This window comes from Neolamprologus brichardi, chromosome 20 (assembly GCF_056152115.1).
Source record: "Neolamprologus brichardi isolate AB-2024 chromosome 20, ASM5615211v1, whole genome shotgun sequence".
NCBI classification, from domain to species: Eukaryota; Metazoa; Chordata; class Actinopteri; order Cichliformes; family Cichlidae; genus Neolamprologus; species Neolamprologus brichardi.
In genome coordinates, this window is record NC_142123.1 from 22783730 (window position 1) to 22808299 (window position 24570).

The following is a 24570-nucleotide window of genomic DNA, read 5'->3' on the forward strand; positions in this document are numbered from 1 at the left end:
GAGTCTGGCAAGATCTTTGATTATATATAGTATAGTGAAGGTTAGTTTTACAAACTTATATTCAAAACATAAGATGTCATAGCCAAGTATTCCAGGAAGCTGTAGGTCAACTTAATACTTAAAAAACAACCATCCATCCAGGCAGAAATTATTTTCACTGTAAACCACTTTGGATCATTTGACTGGCCAAAAGGGTTTGATTATTGTGGAGAAGCAGCGGTCCAAAGTTTTACCGCTGTATAGTGTTCTTGAAAGACTATACACCAATGAATGTAGCTGAACTACCAGAAAGCTATGATTCCTGAACTTAATCTATTTTAATTGCATGTAGTGCCTTCATGTCATTCTTCACCCCCAGCGCTGCTCACTGACTCTTCATCTGTGTTGAATTTATCTGCACACAGAAATGAACATGGGTGTCAGTTACTGTTAATACCTGTGTCCTGTGAGCGTCACAGTTGTGACTGTTTCCCATATAAACATTATTTTACATTTACATATTATATTATTTGATATTGTATACAAGTGTGGCTTCTGGAAACACATTTTAAAGATAAAATATGAATCACCACACAAAAAGTCCAGAGTTCCAGGGTCCTCCATTTTTACCACATTAACTTACCATCTAACAATAGACAGTCATCGTGGCTGCTTATTTTACTGCACCAGCTGCTGATTTAGATTTCATATTTTCAGTTGGACCGCTGGCAGACAAAAAACTGTAGACTGCCAAATCATCTGACATTACGCAAATAATAAGACACCAAAAATATGGTGCAATAAAAATCACACAATCAAGGTTGTCTGTACATCTCGGTGCTTGCTACAGGTGGGCGTAGTCTCCAAGGAGTGATCACGATGTAAAAGTTTTGTTTGTGTATCTCTTGCCAAACACAGACGTGGGAAAAAACCTGCTTCTTGTGTGGTATTGCTGAGCAAATGACTCGATCTGCTCAAACAACTGAAAAGTATTGTGGTTGCACTGAGCAGTTGTGAACATATGAGAAACTCTTCTGCATGAATGTGAAGGAAGAAATTGGCGCTCAACGTCGTATTTTTTTTTAAAAATTGCACCGCTTTGCATGTGGTTTCAACTCTGCAATTCAACATGTGCGTCTCTCTTTTTCACAGCTGACTCTGCTGCCGAACATGACCACAGCCAATCAGTGGATGCTGAAGCTGCGAGCCAACGAAGCAGTACACCACATCATGACCTTCGATCCCAACGACAGCAACTTTCTTTATGTCATGACATCTCATCATGTAAGGTTATACCTGCTGGCATATCAGCACGTAGCGCGACCATAATAACCACAATGAGACCTCACGAATGTCACGTCCTGTACATCCTCCTTAAGTTCACTTAACAGTAACACTACCATATTTGTGGTTAAGGCAGACATGCATGCAGACCTACATTAAGCTTTCAGAGCTGCATTTCAAAGCCAATTTGTTTGATAACAGTTGGGCTTAGGGCAGGATATGGCTGCACCTCTGGCCTTTATGGTTTCTGCACAGTGACAGTGCATCAGTTTGTTAGCTGTCTGTGCTGCTATTAAATCTCTGTGCTTCCTGTCACAGAAACAAAGTTTAACATGCACACAGAAAATACGCTACAGCTCCTTTTGAGAATCTGACAAAACTGCTGCATGACATTTTTTAGGTAACATTTGCCGTGACATTGTTAAGATTTAAATTAAATTTGGCACTATTATTGGCTGGCATTTATTTTAGCTGCAACCTTTAAACGGATTTACATTCTGAGACCGGCATTCGCTTCCTAGGTTCAAACTGCCTATCTGTGTTTACCTACAGCGTATTCTTATTTGTTTGCTCTGCAAATAGACAAAGCAGCAAAAAAAGAAGAAAAAAAGGTGGTTGGTAGCCTCAAGAAACTTAAGGAGATGTACACTGCACGTAGGAGTTTACGAATGTGTAATTACATTTTCTGAGATTGTTTTATCTGCTTGTTTGTAAGCGGATATCGGTGAAATATATCTGCATTTGGAAAACGTCAAGATCAAATGTCTTTGTAGGAGTTATTTAGGAAAGACTGTCTGCAGTTATTATACATTAATAAACACTTTAGATGTCATGATGTGTTTACTGAAAAATTGCATAACATTTATTCATTTGTTTCTGCTGTCAATAAGTGTTGAATGATGACATGCAAAAGTTATGTGTGAGCCTGTAAGCTGGTTTTCATTATGGGCTTATTATATTATATTCATATTTCGTCTGGGTGGTAGTTTAAATCCTAGAGACTCGAAATTGCAGTGATACTCTTACACTGTAGCAGATTATCAAAATTCTTGAGGAGGATCGTTCTTAAGTTCTCTTAACAGCCATCAGCATCTTGGTAACAAAATCACTTGTTTTCCACTTTTTGGCCGCCCCTGAACATGATTGTGTGCTCATGTTTGCTTCTGTGCATTGATGTGCAGATGCTGAGAGTAAAAGTGGCAGATTGTGATCAGTGGAAGAGCTGCAGTGACTGTTTGGGAGCAGGTGACGCCCATTGTGGTTGGTGCACACTGGAGAATAGGTAAGAACCACAGCACGTACACACATGCACGTACGCACACAAACACACAAAGACGCAGTGTCTCCTTCTGTTTCTTTAACTGTCATCCTCAGACTTGTTTGTCTGACCCTCCCAGCCTCTCCTTTGGTGCCAGTTAAGCATAATTCAATCAAATTATCAGACGCTCGGTTTCGCGCGCACACATGCCGCATGCTTTTTGACGTAAAGCAAAAATCTCTGCTTTGAAAAAGAGGTCAGCTGTTTATATGAAAGGCGCATCGATTCCAGAATAGACTGATGGCACAGAGCAATAACGATCGTTGGTCGTTTTATTACTTGAAGCATTTGCATGAATCAAACCCACGGAGGCTTGTTTGCTTTTTTTCATCATTCTCGTTTTTCAGTTTCAAAATGTCGCCCAGCTGAATGAGCAGTGGCTGAAACCGAGTGTGTTTTGGGGTTGGAAGAGTGTTGTTGGATTGAGCAGAATTGATTTGCTTTTCATTAGGCTGCAGACTCGAGAGTAACATCATTGTTTGGAGCGCTCCCCTGGTTCTTTAGTTGTTTGGGGAGGGAGTGACAGGCTGGGAGCGCCCAGCGAGGAGTGACTTGGCTGAAGTGTAACTGTGAGCGAGTGAGAGTACACTGTGATTAATGTGGCTCTGTCAGGACTGGCTCTCTGGCCGTGCATTCACTGGCTTCTGGGGAGAATATGTGTTGTGTCGAGCTGTGTTTGTTTGCCAGTTGTTTGTCTGCGTGCGAGTTGCTTGGTGATTAAAGCAGATCAGACGAGATAGCGAATTTTGTGATGAGCTGTGGCGCGGCTCTGGAGGCTCTTGCATTGCCAGGGGCCATTCAGAGCTGGAAGAGTGGAACTGATGAGTGTTATGTGTTTATGTGTATGTGGTCAGACTGTCTCCCTGTCATCTCCCCTCCTCTCCTTATTTATCTATCTGTCGTCTCTTTATCCCAGTCCCTTTCTCGCTTCGCTGCATTTTTTTACCCTTGTGATTCTCGCTGTCTTCTGCTTGGGTTTTTTTTTTCCCCTTTTCCTGCCCTCGTATTTTCCAGTAGCTTTTGAGAATTTAGCCATCCCTCTCTAAACCTCCCTCTAGTCCTTGTCTTCTCCTCTCCCAGTGCCCTTGTCCTCTTCTCTATCCCTCTACAAAGGAGCGTTGATTGTGATGATGGTGGTGGGAGGGAGAGCGCACACTGGTTCTTTTGACAAGGAAATGTCAAAGTGTGTAAGCCTGTGTGTAAGTGTCAGCGTGAGTGTGTGACGCTGTCTGGCTAACGGAGACCAGGGAGCTGATGTCATGAGTGTGTGCGTGTTTTTGATGCACTGTTTGGCCAGTCGTACTGGCCGCTGGGTTGGCGCTGTGGCCCCAGAGCCCAGGGGATCAGGGGGTTGATGTGTGGGGGTGGATGGTTTCCTCTATCACCTCACTGTCTCATTCAACTACAGACACTGAGGACGGTGGCACTGAGGACGGTGGGGGGAGTCAAGATCTCACAATCTGTGAAGCCACCACTGTCTCTGTGGGTGCCTGCTCAATTTTACGCATGGCTCTGACGTCTTTCTGCACGTCCGCGTGTAGTGTGAGCATGAAAACATATCTGTTCGCTTGTTGGATGCTCCATTGTTGTCTGAAGAAGAGAGCTAGTTCCTCCACCAGAGATAAAGCTCGGTCCTTGATCACTCTTTTCATGCTGGTGCTGGTCTAATCTGCCACATGTCACAAGAAAGCACTTAAATATCTTTATTTGAATCAAATTATGCATCACACGCAGTCTTTGCTGTTCACAAATTATCATGCTTATCTGCATGTGCTTATCTCACAGCGACATTTGTGTGTCTGCCTGTATGTGTTTGTGTCTGTTTGTGCGTTTAGAAGCTCATATGTTCTCCTGCTGTTTAACAGTCTCACTGACGTTCAGACACTTAGGAGGTGATGAGTTTTCTCAGGTCATATTTTAGCTGCATATGTTGGCTCTGTTTATTTTAAGGAGCTGTTTGAAAAGCTTTTAAAGTCAGCGGGCTGCAGTGGGGCTGAGGATGAGTGCGTACGTGTGTACCTGTTGTATGTTTATTTGGTCTTCCAGACTATTAGAGAAAAGAAAAGTACTTTGAATTAATTTCTTCTCACTGCTGCTCTTGATCAAGTAGGTGTTTGAATTAGCAGGTTATGTACTGTTTGCATCCATTTTAAGAAAGAATAAAAAGATACAATCTGAGCAACTTGGTGCATTTTAGAAACCAATTGTTTCAGCTCACATGCTGCTTTGCTGATGATCACTTGAGACTGCGAGTCTGTACGTTTCCTGGATGCGTGCTTCATTTCATACCAACTGGTATTTATGAGCTATTCAGCACTTAAAGATACAATCTTGAGTTTACTGGATAAAATAAACAAGGAAGATGCCAGATGTGATCTTAGACAGAGAAGAGGATGAAGAACTAACTTATCAGCTAAGATGTACAAGTTTGTTTAGAAAAATGAATCCATAAAAGATTGCTAAAATGCACAGACGCGGTCTTATAGGTCTCATAATCAGGTAAATATAATCTCAAATGAGCAACACAGGATATGTCACACAGTGTCACTTTTTATTTAACAAAAACTAAAAGAAATGCAGAAGCAGTGTGTGAAAAATGAAATGTACTTAAATATACTGGAATTAATTCTTTTTGGTGTGACTTAATCACTCTCTCACATTGTTGTGGAGCAATTTGGGCCTTCTCGTCTTTACATCGTTGCTTCAGTTCATTGAGGTTCATCAGTGCACAGCTTTCATAAGGTCTGGATTTTGACAGAGCCATTGCAACACCTTGATTCTTTGCTTTGTCAGCCGTTCTGTTGTAGATTCGCTGCTGTGCTCGGGATCATTGTGCTGTTGCGTGACCTAATTTGGGCCAACTTTTAGCTGTCAAACAGGTGGCCTCACTTTTGACTCTATAATATGTTGGTATACAGAGGAGTTCATAGTTGACTTAATGACTGCAAGGTGCCCAGGTCGTGTAGCTGCAAAATAAATCATCACCCCTCCACCACCATGCTTGACAGCTGGTATGAGGGTTTTTTGCTGATATCCTGTGTTTGGTTTTCTCCATATGTGGCACCGTCCGCTAATATGGCCAAACAGTGATCTAACCCTTCCCAGACTGCAACAGCAGTTGCTAATTTAAGGACATTGTTTTCCTCCTTGGCATTGGCAACTGAGTGCTTCACACCAGTAAATTGCCAAAACATTTGCTTTCATAGAGGTGCTCACACTTGCTGATGATCAGTTAAATCGAGTGTATTTGATTAGCAGCAACTGCTCCCTACCCTCTGAATTCCTGTGGAAGCAGTGATGGTGTACTTTTCATGCATCGTTTCTGCATTTTGTCTGAATTTTTATTCAATAAATAAAGACATGATGGTGTAATATGTGACGTGTTGTTGGTCAGGATGGAGTTTCATTTTATCATGACCACATCTGCTAATCAGTTTGAAGCAGCACACAAATAAAGTACTAAAAAATAGCCGTCTCAGTCGAAATGAATTCTACAAAACCCAAGCAATCAAACAAAATACAAACACTGGTTTCATAAAGTTACTATAATTGGCATTTTATTTTAATTGCTGAAGTCAGGCATTTTAAAATGGAAATCTCTGGGGATTGATTCGCTTCGAGAGCCAGACTCAAGTGGCTACTGATGGAAATGCACAAGAGGTACAAATTTTTCAGCCCTGGAGGTTTGCACTTGATAATGACCCAAATGGAAGTGGTTTTATTTCATAATCTCAACATATATAAATGATTACTGGCAACTATAGGTTTGTAATAATAATTTCAAAGACATGATGGGAGCATCACACCTCAGTACCTTTGGAGTTTTGACTGAAGAGAGTATCGACTATTGAGTAAAATGCTATCATGCTAACATTTCCACAGTGACTTGCTTATATTTGGCAAGTCATTGATGTTAATACAATTATTAAAAAACTATCTTTTATATGTGTGTTATGAATGTGTGTTATTAAGAGTCCTTATCTGAGGACATAATTGTTAGAATATTTGATACTAGACCAAATTCATGAACTGAAAAACAGAGAAGTGTTTATTTTCCTTAAAGGAAGTTAAAAAACAGATCACAACCTCTGGCTTGTAAAGCCCTTTATTTCTATTTTTAGTTGAGCAGCTGACCTCAGGCCCCTCTGAGTCCCTCTGTGCTGCTGGGACTGACAATGTGGACACTGACTTTCTCGGACACAAACACTCACGCTTACAGCCGCGCAGGCACAAAAAGACACACTTTATTTTAAAACAACTGTGAAAGTATAGAAGGGAAGTGGGACGTGCCAAACTCATTATGTACCGTGTTAGGTCATTGCTAGATGGGGCCTCTTCTTTTTCTCCTTACTCTGAGGTCACTTTGTCCTTTCAGTCTGCACTGCAGATGAACTGAGCTCTGTGCCAATGGTGAAGTTCATTAGTGAAGCAGAAGTCAGGGTGTGACGCCACCTTGCTTGTTGAGTGCCCTTTTACAATTCTTATGTCCCAGGCATTCATTATACTCGCAGATTGCGCACATACACACGACTGTATGTATGGTACTGCTTTACATGTGTCCAGCGTTCATATTCCTAGATGCACTGTTGGTCCAAACAGACTAAGAATCAGACTGGTAGTTTTGTCATTCTGCTATCTGTAACTGTGCCTGTGGGATGGGTTACCATAGCAATGCATATGACCTAAGGTCAAGTAGTCTCTTGTGTCGAGCCAGCCAAACTGACAGCCAAAGTCTGAATGTGACATTAGGAGACCAGAGCACCTCATAAATCTGCAGCAAGCAGACCATGAAACCCAGTGGAGAGAATTCGTCAACTCCAGGAATGAAATGAAAACACAAACTCACCTCACAAAGAATATAAAGTTGACCTTGAACAGGGGTGTCAAACATGGTTTCATCAAGGTTCACAATCGGTAATGGGAATCACTTTAACAGTCATACATGGTTTATTTATATGCAGTTTTTAATCAAAAATGCATGTCTCATATAGCCCTCACACCTAAAATTTGAAAAGCCCTCAGCCAGTCAGCTTAAATGTTGTTTGACCTTCACACCATTTAGTCAAGCAAAACTATTCTGTTCCTTGTGCAGTTCTACAAGGCTACCATATAACCTATTCACAAGAACCAATTTCACAGACCCGAATCAAAATGATGACGCACACGCCTCATAGCCAGCCTTCTCTTTACCCTCGAAGTTTCTCTGTAGGTAGGACCCAAATATAGACCAGAGGCAGTCTGAACCTACAAAAGAAAAAAAAAAAAAAAAAAGCTTTATTGAAAGATGAAAACAACTCAGAGAAAAAATCATGAATCTAGTAGAACACAAAGACTTTGGGGAGCAACAGTGGGACAAATAAAAAGGGAGAGACATGAGTATTTGCACGCACAGCTGACTGGACGCAGGTGAAACTCCCGAGGGCGTGGTGGGTAGTCACAAAGAAGGGAAACCAGATGCAGGTGCAGACAGGACAAAAGGAGAAACAACCATCAGAAGTAGGAAGACAAAGATACATAGAAAAGCCACTGAACTGAAACTACAACAAAAAGCACAGTACCATCACACCTACTGTTCAGGGCAACATTTTTTGAGAACCTAGTGATGTGCAGAAATTATTTTTCTTTTTTTAAAAAGGACCAGATTAGACTTGTAGGCGCTGAGTTTGACACATACGACCTTGAAGTTCTGGATTCACAAACCCATATGGCTGTCTAGTGGTCTAGATTACCAGCTGCAGGAATGATAAGCAGTTATTTTATCATAATCTGATACTGGACGAGCAAAGCAACATGTGCATGGCCTTGAAGTTTAGGCCATACAGAACATGTTGAAGCTCTTCTTCCTTTAATCTAATCTCAACAGATTCAACATGAAAATGTAACACACATGATGCAGCAGATATGATGTTCATTTTGTTTCTTTCTGTCCAGATGTACCATCCAGAAGGAGTGCGCTCAGGGGCTGCTGGCCCGTTCTTGGATCAGCATGGGTGAAGGCCCCCAACAGTGTCCTTCCATGACCCTGACACCCGCAGAGATTAGCATCTCGGCAGACATCAAGGTGCTGTGAACTCGTTGTATGTTATTGTTACCGTCACATGCTTTTCACAAGTCAGACAGGCACTGCTGTTGATCTTCACAAAGTTATGGCTGCAATGGGGACAGTTTATTTAAAGCTGATGTCTCATGACCACATTTATAATCTGACACCTCTCACCATTACAGCACAGACTATTATTATTACTCAGCTAATAAAATAAAGTGCCAGTGGCGTGTGCTACTGCAGCTTCTTCCACCATCACAACTTTCTGCTTAAAGTGAATGCATACGTTTATGTAACGCTAGCATTCATCTGCTTTTTTTCCAGCTTTTAAAAAATGTTGCTGTCCATGTTCACTGTTTATAGCTACGCCCTCAACTCTGAGCCATATGGAAGCTCTTTTATGTTGAACGGAACAACACACAGCTGACACACAGAAATATTTGGTAGTCGATTGTGCGACTGCTTTTGAACCTTTGATATATGACTACTGTGTTTGAAAAGCCCTCGTAGTTCTTTTAGCACGGACTAAAATCAAAGCTGAGACTTGGCAATATCTGATCACTGTTTGAATCAAATTGAATGTTTTGAACTACAGAGCCTGAAAAATAAAAAATCTGTCTAAATTCTGGAAACATCCTATATAAGCTAGAAAATGTCTTGGACTGAATACGTGAGTTGATCTGATGGACTATGATACAGAAATGTTACTGTAACCTCAGTCCACTGTTTTACTGGGTTTTTGAAAAATTCAACAAGTCAAATGTCAAAAATCTAAAGTGCATCTATATTTATTCGTGCTCATGGTTGCAGGAAGTTATCGGTGCAAATTTCTCCTTAATGTTTTCTACTGACCCAGCAAAGAAATTGAAACAAGAACTTTGCCAGGTGTCTCAACAATGTTGAAATGACATCCTCCATTGGTTTTAATATGGATAAGAGGCTGGAGTACAGAGTTATAGGCTGAGGCTAGTCTGGTACTTTCAGCTATTCCTTTATTTCCCAAGTGGTCGTCACAGCAGATGGACACGCATATTTGATTTAGCACAGTTTTTATGCCGGATGCCCTCCCTCATGTAACCCTCCCATTTGTCTGGACTAGGGACCCGCATGAAGACTACACTAGCTCGTGACCCCCTGAGGCTGGGTTTGTGTCTCCTCCCGATCAGCTAAAGGCTTTTAGCAGCATTCAAAGACTGTATAGGTGCTAGCAGTTGTATATTAGTCCACCACCCAATTTAAGGTTCATGCCAAAACTACCCTAAATTACCAGTACTGGTAATTACCCAAATCATTTTCTATGTTTCTGTAGTGGTTAATACACCAGTACATGCAAGCTCTTTAATTGAAATGATCATTTTAATTCTAAAATATAATTATTGTTATTACCCATGAATTACTTTTTTTTTAAGCAGATGATTGTTTTTTGATTAACAAGCCAAACTGTGGGAATTTTCTGCCTTTACTAATTGGAAAAATTAGCTTTAGTGGTTGAACGCTACGCTGATTAATTTATGATTTCTCATACAAGTTCAGTGTACTGGCTCAAATCTGAGTATGACAGATTATATCATTTTCTTTTTTGGCTAATAAATAACAATATTATTTTTAGTTGTAACAACTTTTTTTTCACAGATTTCTAAATTATTTGTGTTTTCATTTGTTTATAACAGAGCTAAATGGTATTTTATTTAACAAAATTAGGGGAAAAACTTCTTGAATTGATCATAACCTAGAAGCAACGTATTTTTTCTAGTAAATCCATGATAAATGCTCCAAAAAAGGTATCAACATCATCAAAACGGCAAAGAGGTCCAGTTCAGTGACACTTGTTAGCATAGGAGACAAGCTTTATTTAAAAGACTGTATAGGAGCAACACAAAGACACAGATACCTGGTCATTTGTGCTAAGCAACACACTAATAAAGAAGAAAGAAGAATAAAGAAGTTTCACGCTCAAAAAACTGAAGCACTGATTTCTTTGCTGATCTTCTCAGGCAGCCATAATATTTGTCAGATTTCATTGGCGATGGTCCAAAATGCACCAGCACCACATCTATTATTTATTTTTATATTTAGCTGTAACTAAAATTGGTAAAATTAAATGCAGATTAATAGTAAATAGTGTTTTGCTGCTTTGCAGACAGAAAAATATGTTTTATCAGTTATTTAAAAAGTAATTTGCGGTGACTTTCCAATGTCAGCTTACTCTATAGTATTTGTACATGTTTCCAATCGCCTTTACCTTTACCATTGTCTGTTGTACTAATGGAAAACACGCATTTAACTCAACTTTTAAGTATATCTGAGAGCTAGTCAGGCTTCATTAGTACCTTTTGTGCATTAATAATGAGCTTACCCATTAAAATCTTCACCCGTAGCTTTGCAGGTGTTTTTAAGTGGTATTTCATGGACCACTACCTTAATCAGACTTGGCAGGATAATATATCCTGGTTAAAAGAGTGACTGCATCACCTACTTATGGGGTATAGCTTCAAAACTGTTGTTTTCAGTAATTCTTAACAGTCATTATATCGTGTAACAAAAGATAACAATGTGATAATTAGCTCAGGGAAATTTGACACCTCAGATATAGTTGACCTTTAATTACAGATCATAATTGGACTTGACTCGGAGACGACAGGTCATTAATTGGTTCATTAATTGTGGATATTTGCTTGTAATGAGGGTCAGTGTGGCTGGTCCTCCAGCTGCCGCTGCCAAAGGCATCCTTCATCAACAGGAAACTCCACTCAAGGTTGTCTCCCCAAAAGCAGGAAGCAGCAGGCAGGAAGTCAGGGCCTTAGGCAGGAAATGATCAATTCCACTAAACAATGGAGAAGATTTTTAAGACAAGTAAGCACATGCCGTCGGCTGCTTCAGTTCCTACCTGCTGGGCTGCAGAATATGTCACCTTGCTCCTTCCTCTCTACTTAACAATCCTTGCCTTCTCCCACCATCCCACCCTTAGTTTTCTCACATTGAAATCATTTAGCTGAAATTCAGTCATGTCAGTGAGGTGTTATGTTTCTCATTATACGTCTGTCATACTTCATCACATACCCAGATTTAGATGTGAATGTAGCACTGTGCCATCTGTTTCTTCATTGCACATTAGTTTCTTTATTTTTCTACTTAAACTCTTGAACAAAGTTGAAGTAATGCCAACACCATTCACTCTCTGTTAAGGAGTATTGGAGTCGATGTTTGTGCGTTCAGGGGATTCAGGTTTCTAATTAATTTTGATGAAGACGAGCAGCTATTTATATTGCTATATGTGTTTTTGCCGCAGGATGTTGGCATCTTGATAAACGGCAGCGTTCCTGATCTGATTGGCTCCCGGGTGGAGTGTGAATACGAGCCGGGGGTTTCTACAGTCGCCACGGTGCACCTGGACTCCGGTCCCTCTCAGATCCAAACCTGCCCTCTCCTCCCTCGAAAAAGCTATCAACCAATCCTCCCCGGCAAAGGTGGGACTGCAAACAGGCAACCATTTGGCTTTTTTTTTGCTAAGCTGCCAGCCATGTTTTTCCACACATTTATGGAGAGTTAAGGACAGTTATGGTATTTGATTAGTTTTTTTATACGAACAAATCCAATTTCCCCTTTCATCTCTTCAAAAAGCGGCAAAGTCAGTGTAACGTCAGGATGTGCTGTTGTCTAGTTTGTGTTATGAGGATGATATCATCTCCAGCGGTTGTCACATACGCTGTTGTGTACATTCTTTTGTTTCTTCAGATCACCTGACGGTTTCTGTGGCGATAAAAGTAAATGGCACATCTGTGGTATCTGGGAGCTTCATCATCTATGACTGCGAGAGGACTGGAAAAATACATCCGAAGACACCGTGAGTCACACTTTTAATATCACTTTGGTTTATCTTGATTTAACCAGTTAGTGATGCGTTTACATGCAGTCACATTTGCATTGATGCAGTGGTGAATGTTACATTTTCTCAAGTACTGTACAATTTTCAGGAAGTATAGTTTATACTACTTTATATTTATTCCTCCACTACATTCTTTATGCAACCCTTTGAATTTCAACTTTCACCAGATTTAGACATAAAATACTAGCATGATTAGGGTTTTCATGTAAATTAAGCATATGCTATGTTAGTGCATTGTTAAGGAGCAAATCAGTGTCTCCACCTTATCTGTTTAAATAAGTATCTGGATATGAATATTGACCATCTGCATTTGGAGGACATGATTATTGGGGCCTCAGGCTTTTGGTTCTGTTTGCTGTCCAAGTATTGACCAGTCATGTTTGATCAGGCAGCTAAACAGTTCCTTTAACCTCCCGAGCCTCCTCATCCTCATATGGTGACATTTCATTTGGGTTTTTCTACATCTAATACTTAATACTACTTTTACTACTTTTTTTTAATTACTTCCAATCAAAGATTATGCTTGTTTTTTCAGGTTCAACTTATTAGGTCTGCCATACCTTGGAGAAATTAAAAATCCATCCAAAATAAAATTTGGGCTTGCAGGATGTTGTGGAGTAATTTGCAATCTTGAAACCATGAACTATCATGTGACAATGATAAATCATTTTTATTAACTTTTGAACTGTGCAAAGGTTTTAAACTAACCCTAATTTCTTTTAAGGGAAGTGGAAAACAGTGTTATTGAAACACGTGCAAGCATACATGGAAATACAGTTTATAAGAAAAAATAGAGTGTTAATAATTCTTGAAAGTCAGTAGTGGGAATGACCACCTGACTCTCTTAGGCAAGCCTTCTTATAATTTATAAGTATAAGTAGTTCTCCAGGCTTCTCGCAGGTTATTCAAAGATTTTCTTTCAGTGTTGGCTGTCTTTTGTTTCATTCTCTGTCAAGATGATCCCACGGGGCTTCATATTGCTTTGTGTTGAGTTTGAGGTAGATATGCCAAGGTTTTGGGTAATAGCTCTGACGGTACAAAAATACTATTTTATGCCTGTCAAATTGTGTTATCTTTGGCATTTTTCACAGATGAAACTAAAAAAAATGGGAGCAAATTGTGTTTTGCAACAGGCTGTTAGTAACAAAGTGCTTAAAGATACAATTACCTGGTCACTAAATTGCCTCCTTGGAAGCAAAATGTGAAAAAAATGAGGGGTAGCTCATTTTGCACAGCACCTCGCAGTCTCGAAAAATGAACGATGCACAGGTTCTGTGTCCAGTAGCTCAGATATCTGTAAGTTGTTAGCAGTTCCACCAAAGAGTTATTGATGTTTTTTTTCAGATAACTGTTTGATCATTTAAATTATTCAGTGTTTTACAAAAAAACACTGAATACTATTCATAGTCTTTGAATAGAACACTATTCAAACACGTGAATAGTTCTCTTCTTCTTTGATACCAAATTACGTGTTACTTAGCTTTCACGAGTTCTCAGACAAGACTGCTGAACCGTGTAAACAGCTGAGACTAAGTTCACCTGGAAGGTAGAATAATAAAATGCTATTAGGCTCTGATGCATCAGTAATAGTCTAATAATGAAGCAGCTTAATAGTGTGCCACTCACCGGGGACACATTTCCCCATTATGAGGTCTTTGACTTAATTTTGCTCATAATATTTCTTTAATTTGCACAATTATTGCAATAAATGAGATCCTTTGAGTAACAGAGTATTATTACTTTATATTGATGCTTTTACTTAAATAGTGGATCAGCTGCTTCAATATGCAATAAATTTCCTCAAAACAAACCTTTAATGTTAAATAAATCCCAGTGAAATACAATTATAGTGATCTCACAACAGCAGATGATTGCCACCTTCCATCCCCAGCCACTCCCTCTCATGTTTTTCCCCTGTTCTCTATTTAGGCCTCAATACTCTCGACGTGTCTTCAAAGGCTTATTGTGTTGTTGTGTTTCGCTTGCTCCAGGTTTCCCAGTACAGGATCAAATGTGGGATTAATATGCTGTAAACATTAATCCAAAGGAAATTAGATATGTGTGTTTGGCAGATCATGTCAGTGTTTGTTTATATGAAAGACTGTGACTTGTATGGCCCGGTTACTGAGAGGGTTTACCCATATCTGGAAGCAATCCAGCTGGCTTCCTCCTGCATGTTGTCAGAGGATCGGCTCTATCTGATGGGCAGATCTCAGGTTTAGAGGGGCATCTGTGTGTGTGTGTGTGTTTGTCTGATTCCCGGAGATTGAGAAGGCGTTTGATTTGTCCCTTTTGTTCACTTTTTGAAAGCAGTTTTGAGGTGTGAACACTGCAGTTGCAGGTACGTGTGTGCAAGACTGCTCCCAATATGTGCGCGCGGCCTCGGTGCTCGGTGAGGTCCAGGAGTGTGAAATTAGATGGTGGTTTGTTGAAGGTGATAATGAGCAAAGTGCCATTCTCACAGGATGAGCATTCTGCTGTAATGTGCGGATCTGCTATACTCTATCTGATTTTAATCACTGCATGCTGTTTTGTTAATAATCCCTAAAGAGCTCATTCTCAGGGAAACTGGATAGTAGAGAGTCTTTGTTTTACGCTTTATGAAAAAAGCCATCACTCAGGTTTTTCTTATGTTATTAGATACTGACATCTGAACGTCTGTGTAAACCATCAGTGTCACGCAAGCACCGTTAAAAGTGATTTGCTGCAAAACTTATTCTCATATTAGAAAATCTGTCCTGTGCTGTCTCATGCTACTCTGGTGTGTAAGCAAAATTACATTTCTGCAAGGTGTCAGTGGAGGGTATTTTATTCCAATTCATTATTAATACACTATGCAAAACAAAGTGAGACAATGTCCCCTGTGGCATTCTGGCTCTTTGTGGTAATGCCAGACTGATGTGATCAAAAATAAACTGATTCTTAGTGCTGCAAAGAACTAATTATCTGCTAATCTGCTAATTGTTTTCTTGAATAATCAATTACTGATTTGGTTTATGAAGCGCAAAAGCATAAGTAAGTAAACTTTATTTGTGTTGCACTTTTTGAGACAAAGAACTGTCACATGGTGCTTCACAGAAGAGTCAATAAAAACCAATCAACTCTTAAAGCAAAAACATGCACAACCCAAATGCCGACCTGTTGATGTTAGATTATTTTGACAGAACAGTAATTTAAGGGATTAATCATTTACCAAAATAGCCGCCCAATAATTTTCTCTTGATGAACATTTCAATCTAATTAATTGAGTTTTTGTTTCAGGTTTAGCAAGTTCAGTGAATTAGTGGTTCAGTGAATTATTATAAGCTTTAATTGTCTTTGTTCAAAACATAACACTGTTTAGCTGGGAGCAGGAAAAAAAATCAGAATAAAGGCGAAGGAAACAGAGGCACATCTGCCAAACATTTTACATCATCTTCAGTCAATAATCAAAATATATTAAATAGTAAAAGACACCTCAAAAAACAGATTTAACCATGGATAGCGTAACCACAAAACAAATGCTAGGCTTTCTTTTTATATTCATGATAAGTGGTAGGTGGTTGAATACTATTGATGCATTTGTATTACTCTGTACAAGGCTGAGACTGTAGGGGCCGTACAAGAAATCCATTAGTTAGTGGGTGTAATTTAAGCCCGGTACCTTGCATGATTTGCATTCCCATTTCTTTCTCCCTAGTCTGTCCCAACTCTTCGGCACTCTTGCTCCTTAATATAATCTCTTATCAAAAAGATGCAAAAAAAATCGTAGTAAAACAATCTCATTTGAGGTCGTGAGCGTACCGCAGTGACAGCTGTCCTTGAAAGACTGCCAGTTTTGAGCTCCAGTGTGTAAAGCCTGGATCTAAAACACATGCTAGAAAGTCAGGCTTAGCATATATGTGACAAGAAATATTTAGCCAACGCTTGCAATAAAGAGTATTACTGACAGTATAAAATCACTTGTGCAATACCATCTGTGGTTTAAAAAGTAGGCGAAAACACGCCTGGTGATGTTATACAGTACTTCCCTTAAGTTTTCAGCAGAAATCATGTGTTGCAACCATGCCAAAACCACTTTATGTGACAGTGTCTAAATAAATGTATTATTAAGTTGCATTCAGGGTAATGTAGCAGAGCTCGAGCTTGACCCATGCTAGTCACCTAAATTTATAATATTAGAATAACTGGAGACCATAAAACATTAAATAAACATGATCTAATGAATCAGGTTAAACTTCTTCAGGGTAAACTTAACAAAAAAAAGAAATCATTAGCTATTTATTTCTTAAACAGAAAACCACTAGTATATTAGTAAGGTAAATATAGAAAGCATTTTATGTTTTATATTATTATTTTGACTTCAGCTTTAAGAGGCCTGTATTATGAGATTGACGAGTTGACTTAGTTTGCTTTTGCATTTGCGTGCGTGTCAGCGCCCGAATGTTTTTAGACAGTTTTTCCTCGACACTTTCAAAATGGTCACCGGGCAAAGTGTTAATGACAACCAGACCAGGCATTCCAGTCTCGCCACACAGCCCAGTAGGACAAACACCTATCCTGCCCTCTCGCTCTCATTATGTCTCTCAGCCATGCTCTCACTCTCAAACACACACTCTCTCGCTGCTGTATTTGCTTTTTGTGTCTCAAGTTTGGAGCATGTCTCTTTCCTGCTTCTCTTTTTTTTTCTCTCTCTGTCTCTCTTGCCGTTTGCTCCCCCCCTCCCCCCTCTTTCTCTATCGTCCCCCCTGAAACTGATCTTTTCTTTCAAACGTATTTCTCTTTGACAGAGATGTGATTGAGGATGTGTGTTTAACCGCTGTGTCCACTGAGGCCCTGAGAGTGCAAGCCTCACTCTTTATTTGTGTGTGTGGTCATTATGAGTTGGGGAGGGCAGTTTCACAGGGTATTTACTGTCAGTGTTAGATGAAGCAGAGAGAGTGTGTGTATGTGAACAATCCTTGTGTGTCAGTCTTAGTGTGTGTGTGAGTGGTAGTTTATAGGTGTTTTAGTAGGACAGAAAGGGAGTCAGGGAAAACAGAAACTGTGCAGCTGATAAGAGCCTTGAGGGGTCCGTCTGCTTTTAATCAGAACACACACGTTTCAATTACATATCTACATCCTCTTGCACCCACTTCACTCCCCCCAATCTAGAAACTCCCTTAGAGTGCTGTTATCACTGGAGGCACTATCATTCCTAGTGTGGGACATCTGTCTCTTCCCAGAGGCAGCGCAGTGACTCACACACACTCATGCTCATAATGTACAGTGGAGATGTTCCAGTTTAGGCACTTCATCTGAAAAGACATATTTCTACTCTGTACACAGAAAACAAGGACCTAATATCCACATATCCACAAACACTACCCTGTATTTCCTCGACTACATGTTAAATGGTCTCAAAACTAAAACTGCCTCATATCCAAATATCACTGTTCATTCTTACACTGGACCAAGAAAGGCTGTGGAAGCAAAATTCTCATGTGTATTTTTGCATATAAATCAGCTTTTCATTTTCTAAGAGAAATTTCTATTTAGAAATATAGCATATATGTAAGATATACTTATATTATCAAAGCAGATCTTCTATGCCCCTGTTCTGATCTGTTATTGTACAAAAAAGTGCACCCTGTGCAGAAGCAGTGTGTGGGGAATTAAACACACCCCATGATTTAACAGCTTGTAGAACCAAAAACTTTGTAACGTGAGGGTTTGTTATGTGGTTCTGAATTCAGCCCCAGTGTGACCCCACTAACCAATCAGAAGCCAGGAAATCCTAGACTCAGGTAAATGCAGAAAAACCAACTAGGCAAATTCAACACATAATTATTACAGCTTTAAAAGTGCAGGTGTAAACATTCAAATATGTAAACATGTAAATATCAAAACATGTAGCTATCAAATATAAATGAAAATGTGTACATAACCTTTAAGCCTCTTAAACAGATCTTTGTATATCAGGTGACACATGAATTTACCTCTAAACTTTACAACTTTTAGTAGTTGCTTTCTGTACAACTTTATTAGTCTCTCACACTGTTGTGGAGGAATTTAGGCTCTTTACAATGTTGTTTCACTTCATTAAGTTGTTACCATTTATGCACAACTCTCTTAAGTTGCTGCCTCAGCATTTCAATGTAGTTGAGGTCTGGGCTTTGACTGAGCGATTGCAACAACATGATTCTTTTCTGATCCAGCTATTCTGCTGTGCTTCGGACAATTGTCCTATTGTTAAGCTTTATCTGGTGTACAGATGGTCTCACATTTGACTCTAGAATACTTGGTATAAAGAGAGCTACATGTTCAAATCATCTACCCTTCACCACCATACTTGACAGCTGGTATAAAGTGTTTGTTCTGATATGCTGTGTTTGGTTTTCACTAAATGTGGTGCTGTGCATCATGGTTAAACATCTCTCTGCTCAGGACATTGTTCCAGGAGTCTTGCGGTTTGCTCAGATGTAAGTTTACAAACCTACATTGCACTCCCTTGTTCTTCGTAGAGTAGAAGAAGCTTTTACTCTTCCAAACAAGCCACACTTATTCAGCCATTTTCTAATTGTACCATAATTAACTTCAACATTTTACATCCTAACTGAGGCCTGTAGAATCTGTTGGTCCATGTCAGTCCAATTTGCTGGGATGTCCATTCCTGGGAAGACTTGCAATTGCCTTGAATGTTTTCCATTTGTGAATAATCTTTCTCACTGCACAATAATGAGCTTGAATTTTTTTGGATATTACCTTATAACACATCCCAGATTGATAGGCAGCAACAGTCACTTCTTTAAGATCATTGCTCATGTTTCCTCCTTGGCATTATGTTAACACACACCAGAATGAACCAGACCAGCAAAAACACTACCAAAGCGTCTGCTTTTATAAGAAGTGTTCACACTTGCTGGTGATCAGTTAATCGAGTCCATTTAGCAGTGAGTGTAATGTTTGTTTCTCGCACACTACTTCTGCATTTGTCTTAACTATGTATAACCCAGTTAAATATGTCGTGTGCTGTGGTTCATCTCAGATTGTAAACAACCAAATTTGAAACCTGCTAAAGAATATTTTTATATTTATTTATGCTTTGATATGTTAAAAAGCTTAGAATTGGAAGAGGGGATTTTATTTATACAGTGACTGTAAATAGTTTACTTTGTTAATCCCTAAAACGAAACTGCCATGTTGCAGCAGCAAATACACACACATACACCACAAAAGTAGACGTAAGGCCAAAAGATCAAGAAAATACATACATGCAAGGTACTAGAGTCCTAAAAAGTAATAAATAAATAAATACATGTGTAAAAAACAGAATATATAAAGAATTTCAGATATTTGGGATACTTCTACTGTACAATAAACTTAGAGAGTGCAAATAAGCACAAGAGTGATTGTGCTGTGTGTTTTTATTCTCCTTACACTTTCTAACTGCTCTACCTTGTGTGTGTGTGTGTGTGTTTGTGTGTGTGTGTGTGTGTGTGTTTGCTATCCCTAAGCTGATTTTAGTGAAAAACTGTTCACAAATATAAAGCCCTTTCATTTTTTTCTTCTTCTCTAAATTCGAATCCATTTCTTGTGCTGCTGTATTCTAAGTATACAGCCGGAGGAAGCGTATATGTGCATAAACTACTTTCCCCATTTTCATCACAGAAATGCAATGTGTTTTAATAGTTGCTTGACAATTTTAAAAAATAAGACAGGCTTTGCAAACACTGGTAGCATGTGCTAGTATGATAAATTTATTGTTAACTCTGTTCTTTTCACCAGAATTCAGACTGATCATTTCAAATTCAACCAAGGTCCAGCAGATAAAACCTCTCTATAAGCTCTGGCCAGCCAAATCTTATTTCACCTAGACAGACATCTTCAGCTGTCAGACGAGTCACGCCCACCCAACAGTTTGCAAGTGCTGTGCATGTTTAACCTGTGCATGTGGGCTTGTCTCAGATCAGCGGGTATGAATTGTATAGACTCGACAAGCTGCTGATGGTTTTAGTTGCCAAAATATCTTCACGTAGGCAGTGTAACACTCAGACTTGATCTCACAAAGATATAAATATAAGCAACAGCATGCTCACACACGCATCATCATTTACCAGTCTGAGTGTTTATTGAGAAGCGCTTTGTTTCATCCCAGCAGATTTGGCCCTGTGTGACCTCTCTGCTGGCTGTGTTGTAACTGTGGAATGAATGCATCTGAATGTGACTAATCATTACTTCCTTTTATTAAAGCTAAACTTTGATGCCTGTAATCAGGTCTGTCTCTCTGCGCTGCTCTCCAAATGAATCACAAACCAAACTTTTGAAAAACACTCTTCGCTGAATGGGAGTAGATCACAGGGAGTAATTGTACGGAGGCGAAAACAGGCTTGATTTGGCAATATTTTCCCCTCGTTTCTCAACTCTTTTTGTGTATGTGTGTCACAGATGTATGAGCTGCCTGAGCACAAGGTGGAAGTGTTACTGGGACCAAAACAACCACCTATGCGTCTCCAGTAAAGATGACGCAAATCAAAACCTGCTTGAGGTGAGTAATGTGCCTTTAATCCACCAATCAGATGCCTCGAGGAGCTCATGATATTAAGTTTTCTAGTAATCAGAGCCTTGGTAGTAATCCAGACTCCACTGTCCAAAAACACTAAGTGTTCTGTAATGGTCTGAGTCCAGACGGGTTAGGCAAGAGTAATGATGTGGTAATTCAGTGTGATGTTACGAGTGTCACAATTACACTACGTACGAATGTGGAAACCAGCTATAAAGTCTCAGAAGGGTTTGGTTTTAGAAACTCAGACCAGGCATCTTAAGTTTCTGTTTTTGAAATGTTTGTCTGAGAGGATAAATGGAGTCGCTGTGCTTTGATTTGGGCTGGAAGTAATTTGACTGTTTGCTTGATACCAGCGACGAGTTAAATTAACGCCTACATTTTCCACCGTAGGTTTCTATAGCCCTTTATTTTGCAGCTTGCCTGTACAGTACAAATGAAATTGTATGTTTGCCAATGTCAACTCCCGTAGGGTGTAAAGTATTTTGTTAAAGCAAACAAATCATCAAATCGTGTAACATGTTTGGCACAAGAGAATGAAATGGCTGTAAAAGTGTGAAATTTATCTAAAGCTTCAAGTGTAGCATTGCTGAAGCCAATTAAAGCTCCCCAGCCACTGTCCTTTTGGACATAATCCTGACATTATCAAGGCCACTGTATTATTTCTGTCCCCTGTGTAAGTTTATTGTGTAGCCAGATCCCATGGCCTGCTTGGCCCACTTTGGCCCTCGGGGCACACACAACTGGTTCCAGTTAAATATGAAAGGATGTGACTCAGTCCTGTGGTCAGCTGCTGGTCAGCAGTATTTAAGTTTTGTATGATCATCAATGTTTAACACTCGCCTTTATTTCACAAGATCCCCAACAGAAGCAGACAACTGATGTAATAAAGACATCACAGCATTTTTTTTTTTTTTTGTACAAATACAATAAATCCCAGTCGGATGTGCTGTTTCAGATCCCAAGAAACTGATAAATAAACAAGCCAAGCACAAGAAACTCTCAGTTTTTAAGCCGGTTTTTATAATTAAAATTCGAGGCTCTTTTTAAACCTGTAAAAAGGTTTTTTTGATGTAGGTCAGACTGACATGATGAGGTGGGTTTTTCCCATTCTGCTGAGCTCATTGCACTGTCCGGTGGGCCTGCTTTTCTAATCCCTCATCATCTCTCTATTTGAAGCTGTGTTGTTTCCTTTAGAGGAAGGCTTCACCCTCTCATTTCCTTCTCATACAGATAAACAGGACAGGTATTTTGAGGCACGGATGTGTGCATTGGAGCTATTGTTTTCTTTAACTCCTATATGTCACTTCCTCCCTCTTCACCACAGAATGCCGCTTCCTGCCCCAGCCTGGTTTCCTCTGAGGTTCCTCCATCGCCATCAGGAATGGTCCAAGACTTCACGTTATCCCTCAGCAACATCCAGGAGGTATGACACACAGCCTCCAGCTATAGAGCTGGACTTGGGCTTTGTCCAAATTGCGTGTTGTGAAAATGATTGGAATAAAACACAAGCATATGGTGTGTTTGCTTCAAGCTGAGTTAAACACAGATGGATATTTGTGTGTTGTGATTTGGGTCAACGAGTGAGCAAAACTGGAGTGATCTGCTTGTTGTAAGACGGAGATTAAAAAATGAAGAATGAGCGGTTGTCTTTATGCTTAGTTGCTCGCTGCTCAGCTGTCTGGGCCCACCGTGCCTCTGGTGACTCGCTGAGTTGTGTCTTTGTCAGCACAGCGTACAATGTGCAGTCGGTCTGAGGCAGCACGCACACACAGAAGGCAGCGGCTTTATTTTGCTTGGGCTCATTATAAATTCAGCTAGTCCTTCCAGATCAGTTGTTCAAACTCTTATTCTCATTCCTAATCCACATCGAGCCAGCCAGATGCCGATCCTGCATCGCTGATAAGGACACAACTGGTATCTGCTAAAAATTCCAGTGCTGACTGGTTGCCAGGCGTGGTCAGTCACACGCCTAACCCAGGCTGGCCTCTCAAGCCGTCTCCTGGTGTGTTGCTATGGTGACAGACATTGAGTCACATACACCCCCCCCCCACACACACACACACACATACGCACGCACACACACTCTTCCTTAGGGCAGCGTGAATGTGATTGGCCATTCACGCTGTTTATTATGAAAGTTTATCCAAACTGACATTGTTTGACTAATGCCTTCAGATTGTCGACAAGTCAGCAGAGCAGGAAATGTTCTGCCAGTCAAATTCATTCTCCCCAAAGCATCACCATCGCTCGGATCCTTCTGGGTTTTGTTTAGAATTTCAGTTTGGTTCCCACACTTCTCCGTAAGGACAAACCTAAAGGAAGTTTAAACACGGTCTCACACAGCCTCTCCGAAGCATTAATGAACAAGCAAGAGGTTACAAGTTTGTTTGCTGTTATATTAGTTCAGATCGAACATAATTCCAGGAAGCCTTTCAGTAGCATTTCATTGCAAGCGCCCCCCCACCCCACACAAAAAAAAAGAGCTTCTCTGGTGTCAAAAAGTACAGCGAAATAGCAGAGGCCTGGAGAGACTGAGTAAAGTAGACCAATTTAAGGTGGCTGGATTCACAGACAAATTACTTCTCCCACTTTAGGCACTTATCCTTTACTGCTCTTACCTATCTGAGCTTCTTTATGATCTTAACGTCACACATCTTGGCTCAGTAAAACTCGGGGCTTTCATTTTGTGAAGGATGAATTCATATTCATTACTCTGACTCCCAGATGACTTGCTGAGATGTGGGAGTCCAGATGTTTATGAATATGAAATTTGAATAGATCACATTTTTCCTGGCAGGGACAATTATTGTGGGTTATTTCAGTTTCCTGGTTCTACGAGTTGTCAATTGTTACCAGACAGTGATTGAGACAGTGAGAACAGCATGTTATTAGGGTTTTTTTCTGCTGTTTTTGAAATGCTTTACTTTTTTTTTTTTTAAGTAAGTGTTTTTGCGTAACAGAATGAGAAGCTGGAGTGTGACTTTGGAACAGAGCAGCGATACGAGGCCACATGGCTGAACAGCACGACTGTCAAGTGTAGTGGAGTGACGGTAAGTACAGACGATGACCTACCAGAAATGACTAGTGAGCGAGTTTGCCAAGTCTGAATAAACATGCTTTAAGCTCCGGCGCATCTACTGTGCATTTACTCGTTCAGTGGGTTCATTATTGTTAGGTTTAACGCTTATTTGTAACTTGTTTTTGATGTAATTATTTTAAACCCTTGTTTAAGACTTGGCTAGAAACCCATGATTATCTAGAGCATCACTAAGTGGAAGCAAAATTACATACAATAAAGACACGAGAACATTGAGGACATACCTGTTTTTGCTGATGCCGTCTTCCGCCCTGTCTATTTAGCTTTCCACTAATCAGAGGAGTCAGATTTACCACCTTAACCTGAGGAGGCGAGGAGCCTTTATCAGACACCGAGAGGATGTATTCATTGACAGCCCCCAGCCTATGAAAGGTAAGATATAAAAACCCATAATTATGTAGACATGCAGGAAAAAAAATAAAAAGAAAGGAGTAGATGA

General features: G+C 39.9%; 1 protein-coding gene across 2 annotated transcripts in view; it reads left to right on the forward strand.

The window, feature by feature from the left end:
• The window catches only part of plxnd1 (plexin D1), a 71278-nt gene that overhangs the window by 8311 nt on the left and 38397 nt on the right, over window positions 1–24570 (forward strand). For both annotated transcript variants that reach the window (XM_006796431.3, XM_006796432.3), the window contains exons 3-11: window positions 1132–1263; window positions 2445–2545; window positions 8513–8642; window positions 11914–12091; window positions 12360–12468; window positions 20917–21016; window positions 22359–22457; window positions 23995–24084; window positions 24395–24503. In XM_006796431.3, coding sequence (XP_006796494.2) covers window positions 1132–1263; window positions 2445–2545; window positions 8513–8642; window positions 11914–12091; window positions 12360–12468; window positions 20917–21016; window positions 22359–22457; window positions 23995–24084; window positions 24395–24503 — 1048 coding nt within the window. The remainder of the gene's footprint in view (window positions 1–1131; window positions 1264–2444; window positions 2546–8512; window positions 8643–11913; window positions 12092–12359; window positions 12469–20916; window positions 21017–22358; window positions 22458–23994; window positions 24085–24394; window positions 24504–24570) is intronic.